We start from the raw sequence: 25,023 nt of genomic DNA on the forward strand, positions 1-25,023 counted from the left end.
TTTTTTTTTTTCCTTTCTATGGACTCATCATGGGTTCTTTTTTTTGTATTCCATCTTTGGGCCTGAGAGGAAGTGGACATCTTTTTTTTTTTCTTTTTTGGTGCTTCTGTAATTATGGAAAAGTGGAATATTGCATTAACAAGGGTCCTTATGTAGCTCTTTCTTTTTACATGCTTTTTTTTTTCATTAAGTACTATACATTAATGTTCTTTATTTTATTTTTTTACAGAACATTAATATCTTTACTCACTTCTTATTTGTCTCTACAGGGCTGCTATTTTCATCCATTATTATTTTTACTAAAATGTAGTAAAATACTTGTTTGCTTTTTCATCTTTTATTCCTTTTCTTCCTCCTCAATTCACGGTTAGGTTGAATTCAGTGTTGGTAGAAAATCTGAAATACACAATTTATTAAAAAACTATTTAACTAAATATTAATAAATTATAATTTTGACTTCCTTTTCTTAAAATAGAAAAAAAAAACTTAAAACACTAATGATTTTCTTTTTTATACTACATATAAACTCATCATTATCAAAAAGAATTATCATAAAAATAAATTTTACACTAGTTGCAGGGTCTGTGTCAAGCCCTTTAAAAAAATTATCGTATACCACTATAAGTAGAGAATACACCGTATTCTTTAGTAAAAGGCGAAAGAATAATTCGCTTTGTATTCACTACATGGCTCCGTGACTTCACACTGCAGAAATTTTGCTTTTTATAGTACAAATAATTCATTATATATTCACTGTGCTCTGCAATGTGGACCTTCTCTTAGGTCAAGGAAAATCGAAATAGTTCACTATCTCTCAATTATAACATCTCTCAGTAATCAATTCAATAATAATTTTTCTTTCATATCATTCATTCTCCTTTACACTCTTTCCCTGTCTCAACTATGATTAGTTCAGGAAGAGGAAATTTAGTCTTATGTTGAAACTTCTGCAGGATCAATACTTTTGACCCTGCCAAAATAGGTTCTCTAGTGTTTTGAAACCTAATTTAATAGCTTTCTAAAAAGAAAGGGTTCTCCATTTTTTTTAGTGTTTCTGTTCAGATGCTGAAATATTGTGAGTCCAAAATTCTACATTCTCAACTATGTTTCAATCCAGATTCTAACTTTTAAAAATTTATTCAATCTAAATATTCTCTCAAATCTGGTTAGTCTTCCCCTTGCAGCAAACTTAGTGGAAATTTCAACTTACGACAATAGTTAATTCTTTGAAACAACAGTTTATTAGATTACTAATACAATTGAGAATAGTTAATTCTTTGAAACAAATGGCTAATATGAGATGTATAAATTCATGACACATACATAAAATATTCAAGATTTTGTGTCATAGTGAAACCAATATTTCAAACTGGATTACAGAGATTTCCAGAGGAATTCTCTTCCAAAAATTATTGTATGCCCGCTTTATGCAATAAAAACACGGTATTCTTTAGTAAAAGGCGAAAGAATAGTTCGCTATGTTTTCAGTGCACGGCTCAATGGTTTTGCCTAACAAAAATTGCACTTTATATTATAAACAACCCTTTTTATTTATAATGCTGCTCGATGTGGACCTTTAGCAAGAAGTAGGAAAAAAAAGAAATAAATGACCTTCACTTTTTCTTCTATCAATTTTAGCATCTTCCAAGGGGTCCTACTCCTCAATGCAACAAAAAATACCTAATGTTTCATCTCACTTCCAATTTCCCTTGTAGTTTTTTAAGTCTCAAAACCCCAAAGCAGATCAAGGAGAAAAAACTTTGCTTAGTTGAAAGCTTTGCTTATGACAGAGACATATAAATGTGTCTTGAGGTTTGCAGAAGCATTTTTTTAACCGGTAACCTTATATATTACGAAGGTGAATGGGTTGTAGAAAATGGTTGAAAAATGCATCCAAAATAAACATTGAGACTATTTTTGCATGTCCTTCTCGAGGAAGATTACAAAACTTTTACACTAGTTGCAATGTTGCTGGTTGGTGCAACTAAAGGTTTTAATTTAAGCCACGTTTTTCCATTTATTTTCAGGGTAATTGACCTTAACATTCACTTTCAAGTGTGTATAATACGACAGAAATATATATGGGCGTTCGATTTAAAAAAGGTTCATATGCTACACCAGATTTTAAAAAAGAGTGTATTAAAGGAAAGAGAGTGGAAAGTAAAAAAAGAATTTAAAAAGAAAATTAAAAAAAATATAAAAGTATATTAATTTGAAAAAAAAATTACACTATTATGTTTTTGGTTACAAATTATGATAGTATATTAATTAATTTGAAAAATAATGTATGCAAGTGGCATGAAATTTGAATCCAAATTTTGGTACAAGTTGAGTGATCTGTGCGGGTGTGCTGTAGGTGGGACTCTCCCACGCCATAATTGTCAGAGCGATATATGAGTTTATGATTTTAACAGGTTTCACCTGATTTTACCGGTTTGACATAAATGCTGTGTGGCTGATTTTACATCTCAAATTAAATAAAAACCAATTTCAAGTTCTAACACTGAATGGATCTCCAGAAATAATTTCTACCTTTATTCTCTTGTGCAATACGTCGTTGTCAAATCTTATATATGAAAAAAAAAATGCATAATAATAATAATAAATAAATAAAAACTTGGTCCATTGCTGAGACAGCCGAAGAAGTGAATAACGTTTTTCATTTATGATGATTACAATGGATTTAAGAAGATGGATATACATAATATTAGTATTGGGCTATTCTCGCATGAGATTGGATTTGGATGTGATTACTTTTAAAAATAATATTATACCAACTTTGTTTTATTTTAATTTAAACTATTGACAATTTGCTGAATATCAATTTAACCATGTATTTGGTGGAAGACATTATATTTTTAATTAATTCCATCTATTAATTTTTTATTAAAAACCAATCATGAAACTTTGTTTTGTATTACTTTTAATAATAATCTTAATAATAGTAAGGGTAAATTTGTAATCTTTAGTTTTTTATCCATTAAAATATTTTTTTTAATCTATCACATTCATCAACTATTTCACAATTTTTATTATCTTTAAATATATTTTCTTTCACCTTCAAATATCTTAAAATAAACGATATAAATTTTACCTTCAAATCATCTCAAATTTATTCAATTATTTTCGTTCAAATTCATACTTAAAATTAAATACAGCTTAAATTTTTTCATATAATTTAATTGGATATGATTCTAACAAACTTAAGTACTTTTCTAGGCGAAACATTAAGGTTTAATACAATGCTAATAATATAAAAACCTATATCAAAATAAGAGTTTAATTAGTTTTATAACAGCACATATTTATGTGTCACCTTTGTAGTTTAAAAATTGGCAAGTTTACAATTTTTATGATAAAAGATAAACAATGTCTATCATCAAGAATATATATATATATATATATATATATATATATATATATATATATATATATATATATATATATATATATATATTATCTTTAACTAAAATTACTTAGTTTTTAAGATACGTGATTAAGTTGTAAATAATAAAAATTAACCAATAATCAAATTGTTATTATGTTAAATATCTAGGCATCAATTTATAGTTTATAATTTATATTAAATATTCAAACATCATTTTGTAATTTTTTTTTAAATTGATATTATTTTTATAAAGTATTTAAAAAGTTAATTAAAGTTTTTTGAACTGATTAATTTAATAAATCAATAGAAGAAAACTTATTTTTAGGAATGGTTGATGTTGACCGATGGATATTTTGTCAAATGGTGCCTTATATATTCTTACGTATTGGTAGACCTTTTCTGTCAACCTCAGTTAATTACTCCAAATCGTTCATCTTACTCACTTTAATTATGTGCCAAGAATAAACAAATATCAATATTAATTAAAATTCAGCAATTATAAAACATTTAAAATAATAAAATCTTAAATTTTAAAGTTTGACGCGGTATTTCGTGAAATTTGTTAGGCTGAACTGTTCCCAGCTCAATAACTTTAAGTTTCATACAATTATTACAAACTGAGCGCAAGACTAATAAGTACAACAAAAGAAAACAAAGACAAATATATATTTAGTTTTCATAATTTTAATTTCAAAAACATTGCCAGAAGTTGAAAACATAGTATTGAAGAATAAATATAATAATATATTTTATGCGGATTTCAGTTGAAAAAAAAAAATCGGAATGCAACATTTTTTTCTTCTTTTCATTTTACACATGAGAATTCAGAAACGCAGTGGGATATTCTTAAAAAATACCTCTAGTATTTATCCCATCATAATCCTCAACATGTAACAACAAACCTTTTCTGCTTTCCATTAACTACTTCCTTATGTGGCCCAGCACAGTGCACGACAACGTTACTTTACAATGAATACCACGGTACTTAGTAACGTGGCACATCGTACACCCTTCCTCTTACCAAACCACACTATTATTTTCGACACTTTCACTTTTACACTCGAGCCATGTTTCATCATTTTCCTTTTGGGTGTAGAAGTATGCTTACGTTAAAACTATGTATACATATTCAATCTTTCTAATGTTGATGTCACATTAAGAGACGCTAAGCCTAATATACACTTCAAAACGATTGATAGATAAGTGATTCAAAATTATTTCTATTCAAGAGTTTATGGAAGGAAGAAGAAGCAATAATAAAGAAAAAAAATTGTGACCTACTACATTAATTTTTCGTTACAGCTTTAATTGCACTTCTATAAAAAAATAAAATACCACGAATTTACACATTTTACTTGGAATTACCTCTCTTGACATTTTTTTCTTACGTGATCATTTATTGAACAAATTTTACATAAACTCTAACAAACACGGCACCAAAGAGTATGTTAGAAAGAAGAAGATGAGTCATGCAAGTTTTATTAATTTTGTTTTTAATCTGGCGACTCTTTTTGTGCCAAACCAAATATCATCCCATTAGATTTTTATTTTATTTTTTTATTAGAAATCAGAGGAATTTAACAAACTATAGACAGAAGCAGCATGAAATTGTAAAAGAATGGTTGGAGAATTAACTTGAGATTCTCAACTTTCACCGAGAGTTACTCCGAGGACAATGCGATATTTTACTAGAGAGTAAAAATCTGAGAGAATATCTAGAACAACTTCAAATAGGGTTGTATACAATAAATGCACTGCAGAAATTTCTGTTCGCAGGTCACTGTCGAATTAACACAGTGCAATTTTAAGAAAAAAATAGGTGCATAAACATTTGTAGAAACATTGTATAATTAAGAGCGAGCAAAACCGAAGTTGCATCGGTGATGATAGAGGGACGCGTCCTTATTTAACAATTCCTCATTAGTTGTGCATGCAGGACTAAAGTTGAGTTCGTGAGTCCGAGAGTGGGGCACGTATGCAACTGAGAGTTTGACGTTGAATCGGAGGCGTTGAAGTGTTTGGTAATTGCGATGGATGCTCCCCTGCTCGTGAACGGCGAGGGGGCGGCGCTGGTGGCGGAGGATGGCGACTACGTGGCGGCGAGGGGGTTCAAGAAGGTTAAGGAGGTGTTCTGGATCGAAAGCAAGAGGATGTGGATCATTGCTTTGCCTATTGTTTTCAACATATGGTGCCAATACGGTATAAACTCTGTCACCAGCATCTTCGTCGGACACCTCAGCGACATTGAGCTCTCTGCTGTCTCTCTCATCAACTCCGTCGTTGGCACTTTCGCCTTTGGTTTCATGGTTAGCCCCTTCTCTTCTCTTCGATACCCGAACTACGTAACTTTTCGATCTATGTACGTCAACATGTTGTCTTGCAGTTCATGAGTATCGAGATTGTTGCTGAATTTCAAGAGATTTTTATCTGCTTCAAAATGTAGAAGGGTGTTCTTTTGTTCTCACCGTCGCTACTTGAATTTTTCCTTCGTCTTACTTGTATCTTTACTTATGATGATTAATTTTATTTTGGGTTTTTTAGGGTTTAGAGTTATCTATGCAATTACTCTGAGAATTTTGCATAAATATAGTGGTATTTTATAATCTTACTTTTACAATTTTAAAATTTGTTATGTAAGTATCTATTTATGGTGAGGGTAGTTACGACGTCTTCATTTTGGAGGATCCCAAATTGCAGAAATTGTAGTTGTTAATGGAATGTTGGTTTTTAAGAACAAAATCTAACGACAGTGAATAAAACCCTGTAGCTTGGGATGGGAAGTGCAACAGAGACGCTATGTGGACAAGCTTTCGGAGCTGGGCAGGTTCATATGCTTGGCGTTTATATGCAACGCTCATGGGTGATTTTAGCTGTGACCAGCATTTTGCTGTTGCCACTATACATTTTTGCTGCTCCAATTTTGAAGCTTCTTGGTCAGCAGAAAGATATAGCTGATCTTGCTGGAACTTTCGCTATTAAAGTAATTCCGCAATTTCTTTCACTTGCCTTCAATTTTCCAACGCAAAAGTTCCTTCAAGCCCAGAGTAAGGTTAACGTCATTGCATGGATTGGGTTTGTGGCTTTTGTTGTGCACGTTGGGTTGCTCTGGCTCTTTATTCATACGTTAGAGTTAGGCCTAACTGGTGCAGCTCTGGCATTTGATATCACGAGTTGGGGGATTACATCGGCTCAACTTGTTTATGTCGTGGTCTGGTGTAAGGATGGATGGAATGGATTGTCATGGTCGGCTTTTAAGGATATTTGGGCCTTTGTAAGGCTCTCTCTTGCATCAGCTATAATGCTCTGCCTTGAAATTTGGTATATGATGAGTCTCATAGTTCTTGCTGGCAACCTTAACAATGCAGTGATTGCTGTTGATTCCCTCTCTATATGGTAAGATCATACTTTCATTCATACAATACAACCTCGTAAATCATTCCTCCATCCGAATCGCAGTCCCAAGTTTTACATTTGTTTATGATCATTCAAATAATGGATGTAAGATTTCTGATTATTTCAATGATGTTTTATAGCATGAACATCAATGGGTGGGAAGGCATGATCTTCATTGGAATAAATGCAGCTATCGGGTATGAAACCAGAATTAATGTCTTGTGAGTTTGATTTTTTGTCTGTTTACTCTTGCAAATATGTTGAAATGCTGGTTCCTGTTTGTGTGTTTCTTATTTTCAGTGTCAGAGTTTCCAATGAACTTGGACTCGGACGTCCAAGAGCTGCCAAGTACTCTGTCTACGTGACAATCTTTCAGTCCCTTCTCTTGGGAATCTTTTTCATGGCTGTTATTTTGGCGACTAGAGACTATTATGGAGTTATTTTTACTAACAGTCTGGTTTTGCAAAAGGCCGTTTCGAAGCTAGGATTCCTCCTCGCTATTACAATGGTTCTTAACAGTGTTCAACCAGTGATTTCAGGTATAATTGACTACCATTTTCATTGTTTACTTCATTGTTCAACCCTAATAACAATTTTGAAATCATTCTTACAGGTGTTGCTATTGGTGGTGGGTGGCAAGCCCTTGTGGCCTACGTCAACATAGGTTGTTACTACTTATTTGGGCTTCCACTCGGGTTCATTCTTGGTTATAAAGCAAATTTCGGGGTTGAGGTGATATACCACTACTCTGATTGCATTTCCATCAAAATCTCCTTTCATAAATTTAGTGCAAACTGTTGACTTTTCTGTATTTAGATCTGCAAAAGTTAATGAAAAATAGCAAAATTGCTTGTTGCTGTACTGTTATCTGGTGTTGAGTGAAAAATGAATATGACTATACTGATACAAGCTTAAAATTTTGTTCTGATATCTTTTCCCTATTCAGGGACTTTGGGGTGGTATGATATGTGGAATGCTTCTTCAGACCTTCCTGCTCGTGTTGATACTTTACAAAACCAATTGGAAGAAAGAGGTAGTTCTGCAGAAAAGTGATACTGCTTTACTTTTCATATATGGATGAATTTTGAAATACTGAATCCTTTCATTCATTTAATCTTCTCAACTGTAGGTTGAAGAAACAAATGCTCGCATGCGGATATGGGGTGGACAACAAATTGAGGTTGATAAAGTTGCTGCTTCAGCATAATCTTACACACATCTTCCTTCGCCACTCGAATCAAACTCTTTCGTTTTTTTATCTGTTCTTAGTAAAGTTATGTTTTTTTGTGCGTTCTTAGTGAAATTATGTCAATGGTCTCACAAATCCATTCGGTCCATTTTGTAATGTATTCTTGCTCTCTCACAATCAGGGGCAGAGCACAGTCTAGCTGTGGTGTCTGATGAGAATCATGAAGACCAAAATACTTAGTTGTTTTTCCGATTTAGTTTTCGGTTTTTAGTTATTGAACATTTCTGTGAAAAAATAAAAAACATCAATATTTTATTTTACTCTTGCCTTTGCACACTATTTTATTCGATATTGCTGCGTTTTCGATAGCAGAGATGAGTTGATGATGCAGAATTAGATTAGTGTCATAAGAAATCTCGATAAGTGTCATTTAAAATATGAGACCTTATTTTTCACTGAGGTAGGTAAGGAATTGTCACCAACAATAAATGAGAGTAATCAAAATATAACACTTACGACTAAAAGGAAAAATATAAAACAAATAATTTACGTAATTTTTTTTTCAATTATTTCAAAAATATATAATAAATATGTAGAAGGTAGTGAAAATATTATCTCTAATATTGAATATATTGACACTCATTAATTCCCATTCTTTTCTGTTGATAGGAAACTTAATCTCCCGACTAAATGGTTTTAAGGATTTTTGTTTAAAACTTATTAATAAATAAATAAACAACTTTAAACACTAATCCATCATTTCTTAATGGTCTCTTAATAATTTGCAACTTAATTTTAAGTAAGTACATCTATAGTAATATATGAAAGAATTCTCTCTTTTATTTTCACATTTTAAAATATCAATTTTATCTTTTAAAATATAATTATTGATTATATTTTTAAAAATTAATCATCATTTTTGTAATTTTTTTTTTAAATTGTCTATTCTGATTTTTCTCTTTTTCTCTATTTATCAACAATTATTCTCTTATTTTTTTATATATATTTTATTTTATTTTTAATAAAATATAATTTTATTTTATATATAAATTTAAAATATTATATTATCATTATTTATTAATATAAAGAAATAAAAAAAGTCAGTGTGAGATGAAAACTGGGAACTCTGAAGAAAATAAATCACAATGATTTTTTTTTCCCTTTTTTCCCTTCTTGATTTGCCTGAATTGTGCGAACGAGAGTGAAAGATTTGTTTTCTCATTGTGCCAAATGATTTGACTTGAAAAAGAGGCTTGATGTAATTTCAATACTAATTTTTTTTATCTCGTTTATTTTTTTCTGCCGTGGGATGATAATGATGGAAAACAGTTTTTTTTTTTTTTTATACTTTTCATAAACAACAGAACAAATCAGACAGATAATGAATAGTGGAATTTGGGCCAAACTTAACTTATCTTCTCATTTTCTTGTGGTTGGGTTGTTCTTCGGTAATTGATTTCTCATATTTAAGAGAAGGCGTAATTTATAAATCTAAGTAATATTAGCTTATGCTTAAATTACAATTAAATTAATTAATTGTGCTAGCAATAATTTACAGTAAAGAAATATTTGAAATTGAATTTGAACTCTTGATTACATTGTTTGTTCGTAAATATACCACTTTCATGTTGTAAAACATTTAAATCACCACAAAAAATAATTAAATTTAAAATCAATGAAAAGCTACACAGGTAAATAAGTTAATTACATTTACCCTCAAAATCAAATAATACCCTTCCCATCCCTTGTTATAATTGCGATTGATATTAATATGCCTTTGCATTACGTAACCAAAAAATATATTTTTAACAAAACAAAAAACAATTCTTAATTTATTCTTATTCTTTTATTCATTTCAGTCTCACCAATGATAGAATATTTAATTAGTTATCTCAATCTTAAAAAAAAAAATGCAAAAACATAATTTTTTTGGAGTTCGATAGTTTCTCTTAAGTTTGAAAAATTCAACAATGCGATGATCTCACATATTAAAATTAATCAATGTTACTATTTGATTATAAATTGCATTACATGTTATTATTAATCAATACACATTGTCTATTTTTAAAATGAAGGACTTAATTAAATTCTTTATTAGGAAAAAGATCAACCAACCATAATAAATAAATAAATAAATTATAGCATAAGAAGAAGTATGATTAAGATAAAAGCGATTTTTGTGGACTAATTTCTGATTTTTTAAAGTTGAATAAAACAAAATTATCTATTTATTTATAACAATAAAGAAGATTCTATCTTTTATATTTACATTTCAAAATACAAATTTTATCCTTTAAATATAAATATTATCCTTTAAATATAATTATTTATTAAATTTTTGAAAATTAACTGTTATTTTTATCTATCTATCTATAATCTATATCTTTTATATATATATATATATATATATATATATATATATATATATAACAATAAAAAGGAATTCTCTCTTATGTTTATATTTTAAAATATCAATTTTATCATTTAAAATGTAATTATTTGTTAAATTTTTAAATATTAATCGTTAATTTTATAAATTCTTTTTTTCTATTTATTAATAATTATTCTCTTATTTTTTTATATAATTTTAATTTTATTTTTAATAAATATAATTTTATTTTATATATTAATTAATAATATTATATTATCATTACCTATTAATATAATTATTTTGTGACGTTAGTTATTATTATTATTATTCTATTTGCTTATATTGTTTTATTTATATTTAACCTTTAATCCAAAAGAAAAATATTAGAATAGTTAGGCCCAGCCCAGACTAGGTTTGCAAGTTTCGGGTTCCCCAAACAGCTTCCGACGCCGTATCGGGTGAAGTAGCAAAAACCCAATTCTACTTTTCTTTCCTTTTTCTTCTTCCTCTTCTTCCCCTCTTTACTCTCTCGCCACCCACTGTCGACAACAACAACACTCTCCGTTCCCATTCGCCGGTAAGCCCCTTCTTTTTCTCCGTCTAAATTTTGAAATCGAAACCCCTCTGCAATATTTAATTTATTTTCTCATACAAATTACACGTATTAAGAAAATCCTCAGCAGAGTGAGTAGTTTGGGCGAATTCATGTGCGCCCGCGAGAAAGTTGTAGAGAATCACATTGAGTTTAGATTTTGGTAGTTGGGGATGGATTCGAGCGACAGTGGTCGCGGTTACTCAAAGCGCGAGAGGGATGACGAGGATTGGGAGTTCAGCGACAAGAGGAAGGATAGGTCTAGAAAGTTTGGTGGCAATGGGGACGAGGGCGAGGGCTCCGACGGAGGCGCCCGGAGAAAGCGCTCTAGCAGGACTGATAGCGACGATTACGATTCGCGCTCCAAGCAAGGGGCCAAGAAGAGGCAGGAGGAGAGCACGTTGGAGAAGTTGAGCAGTTGGTATGAGGATGGGGAATTGGACGAGAAGGCCGCGAGGAAGCGCGCCGGGGACGGCGATTTTCACGACAGTGTGGTGAGTAAGGAGGATGGGAAGGGTGATGGCGGCGGTGGTGGCCGGGAGAAGGTTGGGCATGAGGCCCGGAGTTCGAGGAGGAAATGGGACGAGGTTGATGCTAGTAGTGCGAGGAGGTCGCAGGATGAGAAAGGGGAATTCAGGAGTGGGAAACGCGATAGTTCTAGGGATAGGGAGAGGAGTGGATCTGCTAGGAGTGAGCATGGGGAGGGTAAAGCCTCTGGTGCTGATAGGGTTGTGAAGTCGAGCAGTAAGGAGGAGAGAAGGGGTGAATCCGAGAGAGGGAAGAGTAAGGGGAAGTCGGATTCGGTGGATGCTGGGCGCGAGGAGAGGGTTGAGAAGCCCAGGCATCATAGGGCCGCTGCTGGTTATGATGGGGCTGAAACCTGGGATAGGTCGGTGAATGTGGAGGAGGATGGGCATGTGCGGGTTAGGGATAAGAGTGCTAGAGAAAGTGGGAACTCAAACAGGTCGAGGACACCTGAGAGGAGCGGAAAACGCCATCAAGATTTGGAAAACTCTGAGGTGGATTATGAAAGAAGTGGTAGCTTTAAAAGGAAGGAGCATGAAGGCGATGGCTTTAAGGATGATAGATCCAAAGGGAAAGATGATACATGGAATGACAGGAGGAAGGATCGGGAAAGTTCGAAAGAAAGTTGGAAGAGGAGGCAACCGAGTAATTCTGACAAAGAGAAAAATGAGGAGGGTGCTTTTGATGACAACAGAGATTGGGAGTTACCTAGACATGGTTATGAGAGGATGGACAATGAAAGGCCTCATGGACGGTTTGGTGGTAGAAAAGATGTGAGTAGGGGGGAAGCTGTTAAAACATCCACAAAGTTTGGGATTTCGAATGACAATTATGATGTGATAGAGATCCAGACCAAATTTTATGACTATGGGAAATCAGAATCTATGTCCAACCATACTAAGAGAAATGAAGCTCATCAGCAGTACAGTGCGAAATCGGGTGTTAATGATGAAGACTGGGCATATCATCAAGATGAAAGAGGAAGGAAGAACGATTTATCTGGTGATGATCTGAAGGAGAGATATACAGATGATGACTATGATTTTTATGGGGGAAGAGGAAGAGGTCAGAAAGGTGGTGTATCTGCCCGCAGTACTGGTGGCCAAAGTTCTAGTAGTGGTGGCTCACAGCCTCAATATGGAAATCCGGAGTCTGGTTCCTTTAACAGAGCTGGTCCACAAGGAATGAAAGGTAACAGGGTTGGTAGAGGAGGAAGGATTAGGCCTACTGGGAGAGACAATCAGCAGGTTGGAATGCCATTGCCAATGATGGGATCGCCCTATGGACCTCTTGCAATGCCTCCACCTGGACCAATGCAGCCACTTTCACATGGAATGTCACCAGCTCCCGGTCCACCAATGTCCCCTGGAGTCTTCCTTTCACCATTTACTCCTGCTGTTTGGCCTGGAGCTCGAGGTGTCGATATGAATATTATAGGTGTACCACCTGTGTCTCCTGTTCCCCCAGGTCCTTCAGGTCCAAGATTTAATGCTGCTAATTTAGGGAACCCACCAAATCCGGCAATGTATTATAACCAGTCAGGCCCTGGAAGGGGAATGCCCCCAAACATCTCTACTTCTGGTTTTAATCCTCCAGGATCAATGGGTCGAGGAGCACCACCTGATAAAACTCCAGGGGGGTGGGCTCCTCCTAAAAGTAGTGGAACTCTTGGTAAAGCTCCTTCCAGAGGTGAACAGAATGATTATTCTCAAAACTTTGTTGACACTGGTATGCGGCCACAGAATTTCATTAGGGAGCTTGAGCTCACAAATGTTGTGGAGGACTACCCTAAGCTTAGAGAGCTTATACAGAAAAAGGATGAGATTGTTGCAAAATCTGCATCTGCTCCTATGTATTATCAGTGTGATTTGAAAGAATTTGAACTATCTCATGAGTTCTTTGGTACAAAGTTTGATGTCATTCTTGTAGATCCCCCATGGGAGGAGTATGTTCACCGTGCCCCTGGTGTCGCTGATCACATGGAGTATTGGACATTTGAAGAAATAATGAATCTCAAGATCGAGGTAAGCTATTATTTTGTTTGTGTAATTCCTTACTTTGTTATACTTGTTTCAGTCTAAGCATTTCCATCCTACCCAGATTTCAAATGCAAGTGAAAAACCTTTTTGATATTGTAAACTGGTTGGGCTAATTACTAATTATATTTAGTACTGTAGCTGTAATAATGGATAATGTTAAAAAGGTAAAGTAACAAGAGTGTATGCAGTATTGAAGCTTTTTTGTTGACCAAATAAATTTCATTTTTGTGCTTCTCATCATATAATAATCTAATCCCATCGGAGTTATTTATCAGTTAGTTGAATATATTAGTTTGTGTTATATATTAATATTAATATATGGCACTGCCTTCTTTTTGGTTTCCTTGAATAAAGACATAGTTTGCTATTTTTTGAATTAGACATCTCATTTATTCTTGTCCTTTTGTAAGGCTATAGCAGATACTCCTTCTTTCATTTTCCTTTGGGTGGGTGACGGTGTAGGTCTTGAACAAGGTCGTCAATGTCTAAAGAAGGTAGGTACATTATCTGAATATAGAAATTCTTTATGGGATATAGCCTCAATTGATGGTTTTGGTTCTTTTCGTATTATGTCTTCTATTTATTAATCACTCTGTCTGTTTTTCTCTTTATTGGTGTGGCTGGGTTTCTACAGTGGGGATTTCGTAGGTGTGAAGATATATGTTGGGTAAAGACAAACAAAAGTAATGCAACTCCGGGATTACGGCATGATGCACATACTTTATTTCAACATTCAAAGGTCTGTTAAAATTAGTCTCAAGTAAATGCGCAGGTTCAGATCACCATTTGAGCTTATTATATATAGTTATGTTTACACTAAGTTAATATACTTAAACTGTTTTGTTTTGTTACGATAAAGGAACACTGCTTGATGGGCATAAAAGGAACTGTTCGTAGAAGTACTGATGGCCATATAATTCATGCCAATATTGACACGGATGTCATTATAGCTGAAGAACCTCCGTATGGTTAGTATTATGTTTTATCATAAAGATCATAATGTCTTCATACTGGAATTTGCTCTCTCTCTAGTCTCTGCCTTGGTTATATTTTGTGTTAGTAATATATTTTTTCCATTCCTGCTATGAATCCATCTCTACTGAACTGTATAAGGGGGATTAATTTCAATAAATTTTCCATTTTCTTATTATTTCTGATCCAGTTCGATCAAAGATCCAATCTGGAAAAAAATAATGTCTTAGACTAACCCATTCAATAATTTGTCAATTGTTGGAATTGGGGTTTTGTCGGGTACAGTGGCCATATTTTGGGCTCTATAATCAATACAGAATCTCCAGCCTCCATTTTTTTTCTGCCCCGCATTACTGGACTAGAGCAGGGATTGATGCTTGGTCTAACCTGTAGGGCCAGACATTAGTAATTGAAGTTCTCCCTTCCAATATAATGGTACAACCATGTGTTCTCTTAAGTGGCAGTCTGTGCGGTTCTTAGAAATTCACTTAAACAATAGTTGGATGGCCTCTTATAGTTTAGACAGGCACAGTATGCTCTTTCCTGTATTCTTGTCACCGGATTGTCTTCATCGTGTAGAATGTTATGCTTATACATAGTTTTTAAAGATGCCACTAATCAGCACGTGGAAGGATCTCCCTAAAGATTGACATTTAGACCTGCCAGCTGAGTCTTCATGGTTGTCACTCTAAATTTCACCCTTGTCTCCCCCAACCAATCCAACAAATTTAGGGCAAGGACCGTGTCTATTCCTCGTAATCTAAATAGAAAGAAATCATGCACGATCAGCATGCCATGTATCTACATAATAATAACAACAGTAATAGTTGTAATAGTCTCTACTAATCTTATTTATGTTCGTCCACTACCTCCATCCAATTTTGAAGAGTATTGGGTGCAAATTACAATCCATACGCACATCCAGCTCTTGATCCCCATAATTTTAAGTCCTCTTGTATGGCATTACCATCATAATGTGATGGAATAAGTGTAGGGATTTATCCTCAACTCTTTCTTGTCAACATTGAGCTTCATCCGATTCCTCATGCCTTGTGCTACTAAACTTGTCACATCTAAAGCAGAATCTTCTCTTCATTTTCTCTTATAACTCATCATCGGATAATCTTCTGAATCCCGCTTCTTCTCTGGCACTCCCCACATTGTCCATGTCATTTTTTCTACTGTAGGCAGGTTTAAGTGTGGTCCATATCGAAATACTGCGCTGGCTCATGTTGAAGTAGATATTAGGTCTTGTCTCACCATGGGTAGGAGTTTTCCGAGTTGATGATGAAGGCTGGTTGACAAATCAGTTCTGTTGCTCAAAATTGGTCTCCTTTTCCAATGACCCAGTTCTTTTCTTAAAAGTTGGCCAAAGTCCATAAAGTTTGAGTTCATCCTAGCGGTGGCTTTTAAGTTCAGTCCATATCTCCCTTTTCAGCACAATTATCTATGTTCCCTGTAACACTCATGCCACCAACTCAAATTTCTTACATTAACTCACTATCATCATCTGTGCATACGGAGGAGAATATTTTCAAGTTGGAAACATTGAATAATAGCAGATTGGAATTGATTTCGGTGGCACGAGACCCCCATTATTGAAACATGTTTAACACTCGCCCCTCTGTTGGTAACATTGCATTTTACACCTGTCTCTTCCTGCCATGGAATTCTGGTAGAAATACCTTTCCACCCTGTTAATCCAGCTAAATGCATCTTCACCCAGTAATATGAGATTAATAATACGAGATTGGGGTCTCCTTCCTAACTTTTCTGTTACCACTCTGTCATTGCTTCATCTTCTGTGTCATCCCTACAGTTCTTAGGGTTCTTCATGGCAATTCCTGGATCAAATGCCGAAACTCCTGGCATCTTCTCACTTTTTTCCCATCTCATCTTCTCTGCCTCTCATTGTATGAACCAGATTTCAATTACATCAACCCTCGCTGGACCAAAACAAGAACACCTGAACTGGAGTAATTTTACTGCATTACTCTTCAATTAGTTCTGGATAGCAGAATTGCAGAAATGGAAGGTAACATTGTGTTCAAAAGACCCTGAACTCTCGCTGGTCCAGTTTCACTCTTTTCCTGTCTTTTTTGCACTCCCTTACTCCTTTATGTAGTTCAACTTCCTCCCTTAATTCCCTTTAATTGCCTTATAAAATCATTCAATTATTTCCATACACAAATATTTAGTTACCCTTGAATTCTTGATTGCTGCACATGCAGCATGTCACACTAATCATTCAATTCGCCCTTTGCTGTTTCCTAACAGACCTTATTAATAAAAATTAGTAGATATCACCTAAAGCAACTGTGATTTTTGCTTCTTTCCTGTGAACTTTTATCATTAATACTGTTTTTTATGCTTGTGAGAGACTAGGGCCACCTTGTTAATAACATACCATTGGCAATACATTTAGAAGTTAGACTTGAATCGGAAAATCAAAAGTCATGTAAAAGCTGTTTAAGATGAAAAATGATTGTTTTCTTGAAACCGCTTACTTTCATAATTGTTGTGCTTTTGTTATAAAAAAATAGAATGGGATAATATTAAATTTTTTCTCATATTTAACAGGTTCAACACAAAAGCCTGAAGATATGTACAGGATTATTGAGCACTTTGCCCTTGGAAGGAGGAGACTAGAACTATTTGGTGAAGACCACAATATCCGGGCTGGCTGGCTGACTATTGGTAAAGAGCTGTCGTCTTCAAATTTTAATAAAGAGGTAAGCAATTTGAAATGCTAGAAATTGTAGATGATGAAATTTTAGTTGATCCTTCCTGTCTACGTTTTTTACTTTATCTTAATACAGTTCACGTAATCTTTTTTCTTTAAAAGTTGATAAATCCTGGAGCATCTTTGTTCCTGGTAGGATATGATATTGTGACCTAATTTGCTCTGAGAACAGTTTTCACATTATTGTCCAAGTCTAGAACATATGTGCAAGCAGTTAGTCCTTCACTTTTAATTGTGTTATTTTGTGCGGTGGCTCTAACCCCATTGAATTTATTGGTTCAATACTTGAGAGGTGCATATCAGAAAGCGGTTCTAACCCCATTGAATTCATTGGTTCAATGCTCGAGAGATGCATATCAGAAAGTTTATACCATATAATTCTCATTCTGCTGTAGCAGAAGATTAGGTTTTTTATGCCCATTATCAGTTGAGGGCAAATTAAGTTTCTAAGTAAAAAGTTAAATTCTTGGAAAGTTTTCTTCCACTTTATCATACCTCCATCGCAATACTCGTACTATTGTAACACATTGGGAATGTTCGGCTAAATTAAATAAATTAACCATACTCTATAGTAGCCAACATTTTGAGTTTTTTCTTCAGAAATTTTAACCGAGTTAATTTTGTGGATAGATGTCAACCATTAAGCTAGCTCATACTTTCAACATTCTTCTAGCCTACTTTGTGGCCAAACGTTCTTGTAATGATGCATTTTTATGTCGATCCTATTTGTTTCTATCAGCGTTTATGATTTTATTTAACTTGGTGGGATGAATGTGTTGGCTCGAACAGAGCTTGTACTCAATATTATCTCTGTTATTTGATGCTGATTGCCTGTGTTCACCTGACTGATGGATTTGGATAAATTTAGGCATATGTGAAAAGCTTTTCTGACAAAGATGGGAAAGTTTGGCAAGGAGGTGGAGGAAGAAATCCACCTCCGGAGGCACCTCATCTGGTGGTTACCACTCCTGATATAGAAGCTCTTAGGCCAAAGTCACCAATGAAGAACCAACAACAAATGCAGCAGCAGAATTCAGTATCCATTTCTTTGACCTCAGGTGGGTCAAACAGAAGGCCTGCTGGGAATTCACCGCAGAACCCACCTGCACTTGGTGTCAACCAAGATGCATCAAACTCAAACCCTTCTACTCCAGCTCCTTGGGGTTCACCTCTGGAGGGCTTCAAGGGACGTGAAGCCTCTGTATTGCCCGCAGATGATAAAGTAATGGATATGTACGGCTTTCATGGACCACCATCTGCGGGCTATCTAGATTTTGAATCTTACAGACAAATGAATATGTTGTAGCATAACTCTTAAGGATAAAGTTGCTTTATGATAATTTTGTAATTTTTCCCCCCAGTATTTAATGGGAAGAAAAAAGAATTCTCATTCTACCTATTCATTCTTTCTGCTAGCATTGGCGATTCAATTGTTTAACCCGGGGGAATAAAAGAATGCGTCGGATTACTGTAAAATTAGCTCCCATGTATTATTTTATGGAATGCTTAGAATATAATTTCAATTTATATTCTTCCCGTGACAATGATGGAGCATAACGGTAAGACTCGCGATGTAGGAGCCTCAAACCAAATGGAGGAGGTTTAATCCAATTTACTTGATTTGGTATGGGGTTGTTGAATCCCTTTTTATTTCTTAATTGTAATTTTAGTTCAAAGCTTTATAGAGTAATAAATGGTAGATTGAACTATGATACATTGTTTGAGTAAGAATGACTCCATTTCAAAACAGTAACAACCGTCATGGGAGTAGGATTTTAGGCCTTTAACTTTTCTACGCCACTAATTTCTTTTGGACCACTCCTCGTCAGTTCTGAATCGACTTCTCGGGATTAATGTTTTTGCTTTTTGGAAACTAATGAGCTACGAGAAGAAATATCCTTAACTAATTTATCACCAAAGCAAAGTTCAAACAAAATACTGCCAAACATTTAAATTACGTTTCTAACGGAAAATTACTTGAGAAATCGTAGTTAATGTTCATATGCATTATTCTATAAATTGTCAAACAGATAATAAGGTTTAAGTTAAAAAGGAAAAAATATCTAGCAGTGTGCAAAAGACTATCGTATATCTATGGGTTTTTTTAAAAAAAATCAAAATTGTTTTCTTTTTTTCATTTTTATAAAAAAAAAATAGGCGGAACATAAGTCCATAACATGGATTTAGATGCAAATTAGTCTATAAAAGATACAAGTCAAATAATATAAATTTAAATATAAACTAACCCTTCAAGATAAAAAACATCAAGTAGAACAAAATTTAAAATTTTTAGTTGATATTTGCTTTTCCAACAACTTCACTTTGATCATCTTTAATTTTGAAGAACCTAGGAAATAAATTTATTAAAACAGCTTATTAGTCAAAATTCTAAATTAAACAACTAATTTAACATTCAATATAAAAATATTTATAAAATCTCGTCTAAAATAGACTCACATTTGCACGTACAATCGTAGTTGCCCCGACCCGCTTAGTACGCGGGTAAAGGAAAAACCTGTTTAGCAGGCGAGTAAAGAAAAAACCCGTGTCTGCACAGAAATTCGGAATTACAGAAATATTTGTCATCCCTGTAAGTATGATGAATAAAACCTTAGCAATTCCAGAATGCATATGTCATTAACTACAATACAAATAGAGCATGAAACAAAGTACTTGTGAATGGTTTTCTCCATTACATAATTCTAATATGACTGCCTGGTAACAAAATTGCGTGACCCTTCCCATCACTTATACCAATAGTAGTGCCACATTCAGGACAGAAGTGATAATTGAATTAGCTACCTTTACCACCCTATATCCCTATGAATCCAGAGGCAACGTCTCACTTTCTGGCTTCTGCTGTGGAGGCACACCAGTGCCTGTTTCTTTTGCTGATGATATCAAGAATAAGCCAATCATATCAAACTCAGGCAAAGAAAAAAGAGAGAAAAAGTATAAAAAAATGCCACATAAAACACTAACCAGGAGACTGGATTTGAGGCTCATCCTTGGGAGGTGTTTGCTCCTGCTGTTGTGCAGCAGATGCTTTCAGCTGTTCTTCTGTAATCTTAAGATATTCCTCAGAGCTGTATGCATTCTTAGGATCTGGCGTTCCATCTGCATTATCAGAGATATAAATTCACAAACTGTTGGGAATTTTAGGGGTTATGAAAATATGAGAGTGTGAAACCTAACATTTATTTTCTTTTTCCTTGTAATTTCATTTCTGTTATTCTATTTTAACAAAACTCCAAAATATACAGAAGCAGGTTCTCTGATTTTTTTGGCATTTGTATCAGTTCTATTTTCTGGTTCTTATCAACTCAATATCTGATATGGTTGATTAAGATCATTGTAGTTGTAATGTGAACTTAATTGTTTGCTTGCGTAAGATGCTACTTCTATAAGGTAGACCAATCAAACACTGTGTAAGAAGGATAAAAATAATTGTCCATATTATACTTCTTTATTCCATACCAAATAAATTAAAAATAAAATAAAATACTAGAGTACTCACTAGGGTCAACAGTGGATGATGATGTTGATCTGGTATTGCTTGCATTAGAGTTGTATCTGTTCTGCGTTGGACTTATATTGTCATCAAGACCAATCTCCCGTTCCAGTGTAGTCTTAAATTCCCTTGAAACGTCCTAGAAGGAGGAAAATGACAACCAATAACAAAAAAAGTAACTATCTAGTGGAATTGCATGAAATTTTACTATTAAATATTTTTAGCACCAACCTGAAGCTCTCTAATGGTGGGTTGAAACGCACGCAATGTTTTTCCCAGATTTCGAGCAACCTGCATTTGTTATTCATTTGAAACCCAGGGGGTTAAGAAAAAGGGAAAAAAGATAACCATCATTTATCCATAAGGCATCTCCAGTAAAAGATAGAACTCCAACTATATGAAGTTAATCTCATTCAATAATAGCCGTTAGAGAATGTGGACAAATTTTGCAACCTAAGTGGCAGGGAGCAACCTATTATCCTTTTATGGTTTCATTGTAAATTCCACAGTTCTTTTTAAACAAGAGGGAACCCTATCCTATCACACATTATGTCAAAACACAATTTTGTAGACATTTGCATTAAACACTTAAGGAACTAGTTCAGACCTTAGGGGAAAAATCATGTGGAATAGTACTGTTATACCTCTCTAAACTATTTATTCCACTTATGTAAACCCCTTTCAGCTGATGTGTAACTTTTGATATTTTTGTTCAAGAAACAAGGGTACCACTGATGGCTGATAGAGAGCATGATTATAATAAAACTCTGCTCAGTATAAGCAATAGGTCTGGTGCAATGTCCATGTTAACCTCCAATTACAAAACATGAAATAATAGGATTCTTCAAGTCTCTTGTATGCTATTACACACATTCACTTTGCTGAACTACATTTTAGAAAAAATAAAGCCTTTTGGTTATCTGCATTGTAGAACATGTGCTATAACTATTTTCAACAAAGATTGAACTTAAGCCTTGAAACTCCTATCAGTTCGACCAAATGAAGTTAATATTAATAAAAAACTAAAGCAGGTTTTTAAACATGCATCTACTTTCCCTGTTTTTTAGCGGAAAGAAAAATAAAGTCTGAAGTAGTTTGAATGAAATAAAAACAGGAAAAACATTAACTCTCAAGCAGATTGGATAAATGTTACGGACTTACAGGTGATTATTTCCATCAGCATCTAGCCATTATCAGGCTTCTTGGAGGTTTTTCTATTGTATTTAAGACAAAACATTGTCCAAATTAAAAGGAGCGTTAATTCTTGATCACTTAAACCACAGAAATAGTAAACATCAAGTAATGAGTCTGAATAAATGTTATCAATATATTATTTCTAATGTTATTAATATATTATTGCTCTAGCAATGAATGCAACTTTGAAATAAGAATAAGCAATGAGAAAGATCATGGATCTCTCTGCCTGAGTTGATTGGACGTATTGACATTTGAGAAGCCAAAGAAAAACTTCTTTCAAAATTCAACTATTGTTAATTTTGGTCAGTTTGGAGTTGGAACACTTTAGGATTGGGAAACTTTCCAATGTCTATTTCATGTAAAGCAATGAGCCCGATCTGTATCCATTTCCTTTCCTTCACAAAGTAGATAGGATATGTTTTGTGGGTTTTATGATAATAAAACCACTCTGGGATCTACACACTAAACTGTTAGGAACACTGGTTACTTCTCGAGACACCAAGGGCTTCATCACAAGAGACAAAAGCTTCAACGTTTTCTTCCCCCATTTTCATCACTGAAATTGAATTTCACTATTTCAGGTTTCAGCACATGGTATTGACAGCTTGTACTTTATCCACCCTCCAACACATTACTAAGGATCATCCTCAACCTCCTCTCAGCTGCTCAAGCATTTAGAAAGACTAATTCCACAAAAATGGGAATACTGAGAAATTTTATTGTATACTCAGAAATTTAAGGGTTTTGGTACTACATTTAAAAACTTTCTCCCTTGGTGTAATCAAACTCATTCAACTAGTGGTCCAGGGCCAAAGCCCTTAGATTTCTAATGGTACCATTGCATCTCTCAGACTAAATTCAAAACAGCAAAGCCACTTAAATTCCTAAATCAATGATAATAGGCACAGACAGTTTTTGCAAGTTGTCTTACAACAAAAGACCTCAAACGACAATTACATACGCAAAATCATTCAAAGATCTTCCAACACAAAAACGACACAGAAGAAGAGTTGCATACACTTCAATCAAACTCACCTCGGCAAGACCTTTAGGACCAAAAACCAACAAAGCAACGACCCCAATCACCAAAGCTTCAGGAGCTCCAACCCCAAAAAGAGAAGCGTAAACCACCATACCCTTACACCCTCCCTTTCTAGCTGCAAATGACTCTAATGAGCGCAACAAACATGAAAAACCAAAATCCTCACCCGTGATATGATTGTTTTGTTACCTATGTGAAGAAGAGGTTTTGGTTTAGCAGAGATACCCAAATGCTTTAAACCACTCCAAGGCGAGAAAAGGCCTCGACCCAGTGGAGTGAACATTGAAGAGAGATGAAAAGCTCGGAACTTTGTATGCGACACAGCACTCGGACACAACAGTGATGAAGAAGCCATTGCCAAGGATTGTGTCATTTCTGGGACACTGTTTTTGTTTTAAGAAATTGATGAATGTTAAGCAATGAATGACTCTATGCCCAGCCCTCACAAACAATCCTATCTGTAATTCAATGGTCAACTCAAAAGTATTGTTTATCATACGATTTTGTTTCCAATTTTCCCAAAATTTTCGTAATGAAAATTGATCGTATTTTTACTGCAATAATTTAACAATAATCGTTTTCTTTATCTTTACGTATAAACTAAATTTTCGTTTCTCATTTTTTTTATAATTTGTATATAAATTATTTTTAGTTTATATTTTCTCTGTCTAGTTTTTTCTCTAAAAAAATACTTTCGAAAAAGATTCTTCAAATAGATCTTAGTCACTCGATCAGAATCTATATTAATTGCTCGTCAATTTATGCTTGCAAAATGGATATCTCTGGGCTTATTAAAATGTCAAGATTTTCTTTTTTATTTTCCCCAAATCTTGTGTTCGGAATGAAAATTGTCTTACGTTTTTCTTTTTGCTGCACGCACGAAAAAGGATTTCGTCCTAAAGGTACACTTACTTTACATGTAATACAATTGGAAAATTAGTAATTAAAGTTTTTTACAAATTAATATATATATATATATATAACAAATTTCAATTAATTAAAATATTAATTTGTAATTGTTAATTTTTATTTTATTTTATCTCATTAGTCGGGTATTTTGTTTTCTGTAACTAAATTTTAATTTTAATCTCTCTCGATTCTTAATCTGTATTTTTTATTTATTTATTAATATTCTTATTTTTTATACATTTTATTTGGTCTGATTAAATCTTAAATCTAACGTATTCATTTGAAATATTCTTAAAATAATTTAAATAAAATATGTGTGTGTGTCGAGTATTAAATAATCTACTTTCTAAAATACATAAAATAAAATTGCAAAAAAAAATGAAATTGGTAATCAATAATTTAAAATAAAAATCATAATTTAGCTGTGTTTTATTTGGATTTTTATTATTAAAATGATTTTAACTATTTGTTACCATTATGAACTACTTCATAATATATTTTTCCAGTAAACATTTTTTTTAATAAAACTTTTAAATTTAAATTATTTTATGTTCTGCATACATTTAGAAATATTAGTATAATAAAATATTTTATAACTACTTTAATTTTTTTTTTATTTGGCATGTTTCGTAATAATAAAAATAAAACATTTAGTTATTAATTTTTTTGTTTAAGTTGAACCCACTTGCTCTTTTAATTTAAATGATTAAATATGTTTTTGGTTCTTCAATTTTTAAAGATTAAAATTAGTCTTTCTTTGAAACCTTGAACCAATTTAGTTCCTCAAATTATATAAATAAGTGAATTTAGTCATTTTAACTAAATTTTATTAAATTTATTTGACATTTCAAATATATTTTATTATAATATTTTAGTTCGTTTATATCATCTGACATGTTTGCTTCAATGTTAGTTGATAAAAACGTTTGAATCGTCGAATAAATTTAAAAAAATTGGTTTAAAGAATTATATTCATGCATTTCTAAAGACAATTGACTAAATTGAATCAAAAATTTTAAGAGAAATTAATTTCAATTTTTACTAAAAATTTAAGATAAAAAACATATTTAACTCTTATTAAATTATGATGTTTACATTTTGTTTAAATACCGTTAAAATAAAGTACGTTAAATGCGTCACATTTCTAATTTA

At 33.3% G+C, this 25,023-nt stretch overlaps 3 protein-coding genes and 2 non-coding genes across 5 annotated transcripts; 2 read left to right on the forward strand and 3 right to left on the reverse strand.

Annotated features, from left to right (window-relative positions):
• Positions 1-577: 577 nt before the first annotated feature.
• Positions 578-692, reverse strand: LOC114192836 (U5 spliceosomal RNA). The gene has a single exon (XR_003606155.1). It is a non-coding gene; the product is annotated as a U5 spliceosomal RNA (small nuclear RNA).
• A 686-nt stretch (positions 693-1,378) lies between these two features.
• On the reverse strand, positions 1,379-1,498 carry LOC114192837 (U5 spliceosomal RNA). The gene has a single exon (XR_003606156.2). It is a non-coding gene; the product is annotated as a U5 spliceosomal RNA (small nuclear RNA).
• A 3,716-nt stretch (positions 1,499-5,214) lies between these two features.
• LOC114192689 (protein DETOXIFICATION 35-like) lies at positions 5,215-8,290 on the forward strand. The gene is made up of 7 exons (XM_028082473.2): positions 5,215-5,694; positions 6,156-6,781; positions 6,922-6,978; positions 7,082-7,320; positions 7,395-7,513; positions 7,728-7,814; positions 7,911-8,290. Exons 1-7 carry the CDS (start codon positions 5,419-5,421, stop codon positions 7,986-7,988), a joined length of 1,482 nt encoding a protein of 493 aa, XP_027938274.1. The 5' UTR covers positions 5,215-5,418; the 3' UTR covers positions 7,989-8,290.
• A 2,482-nt stretch (positions 8,291-10,772) lies between these two features.
• Positions 10,773-18,609, forward strand: EMB1691 (Methyltransferase MT-A70 family protein). The gene is made up of 6 exons (XM_085675865.1): positions 10,773-13,482; positions 13,908-13,991; positions 14,132-14,236; positions 14,357-14,465; positions 17,050-17,201; positions 18,081-18,609. Exons 1-6 carry the CDS (start codon positions 11,107-11,109, stop codon positions 18,516-18,518), a joined length of 3,264 nt encoding a protein of 1,087 aa, XP_085531991.1. The 5' UTR covers positions 10,773-11,106; the 3' UTR covers positions 18,519-18,609.
• Positions 18,610-19,743: 1,134 nt separating this feature from the next.
• On the reverse strand, positions 19,744-23,439 carry HCF106 (Bacterial sec-independent translocation protein mttA/Hcf106). The gene is made up of 6 exons (XM_028078346.1): positions 23,152-23,439; positions 22,956-23,077; positions 20,955-21,014; positions 20,730-20,862; positions 20,195-20,329; positions 19,744-20,103 (listed from the first exon to the last, which is right to left on the reverse strand). Exons 1-6 carry the CDS (start codon positions 23,333-23,335, stop codon positions 20,033-20,035), a joined length of 705 nt encoding a protein of 234 aa, XP_027934147.1. The 5' UTR covers positions 23,336-23,439; the 3' UTR covers positions 19,744-20,032.
• Between the last annotated feature and the right edge of the window lie 1,584 nt (positions 23,440-25,023).

The sequence above is a fragment of the Vigna unguiculata genome, chromosome 7 (genome assembly GCF_037176805.1).
Source record: "Vigna unguiculata cultivar grain cowpea cultivar isolate G323 ecotype 2 chromosome 7, ASM3717680v1, whole genome shotgun sequence".
NCBI lineage: Eukaryota > Viridiplantae > Streptophyta > Magnoliopsida > Fabales > Fabaceae > Vigna > Vigna unguiculata.

Bases quoted from the DNA above. Each gene is read 5' to 3' on its own strand.
- LOC114192689 (XM_028082473.2), top strand. From the start codon at position 5,419: ATGGATGCTCCCCTGCTCGTGAACGGCGAGGGGGCGGCGCTGGTGGCG. The intron at 6,782-6,921 runs GTAAGATCATAC...GATGTTTTATAG, and splicing joins GTTGATTCCCTCTCTATATG to CATGAACATCAATGGGTGGG. The intron at 7,514-7,727 runs GTGATATACCAC...TTCCCTATTCAG, and splicing joins AAGCAAATTTCGGGGTTGAG to GGACTTTGGGGTGGTATGAT.
- EMB1691 (XM_085675865.1), top strand. From the start codon at position 11,107: ATGGATTCGAGCGACAGTGGTCGCGGTTACTCAAAGCGCGAGAGGGAT. The intron at 13,483-13,907 runs GTAAGCTATTAT...TCCTTTTGTAAG, and splicing joins TAATGAATCTCAAGATCGAG to GCTATAGCAGATACTCCTTC. The intron at 14,466-17,049 runs GTTAGTATTATG...CATATTTAACAG, and splicing joins AGCTGAAGAACCTCCGTATG to GTTCAACACAAAAGCCTGAA.
- HCF106 (XM_028078346.1), bottom strand. From the start codon at position 23,335: ATGACACAATCCTTGGCAATGGCTTCTTCATCACTGTTGTGTCCGAGT. The intron at 20,330-20,729 runs GTGAGTACTCTA...CTGATAATGCAG, and splicing joins ATCATCCACTGTTGACCCTA to ATGGAACGCCAGATCCTAAG. The intron at 20,104-20,194 runs GTTAGTGTTTTA...TGATATCATCAG, and splicing joins GCCTCAAATCCAGTCTCCTG to CAAAAGAAACAGGCACTGGT.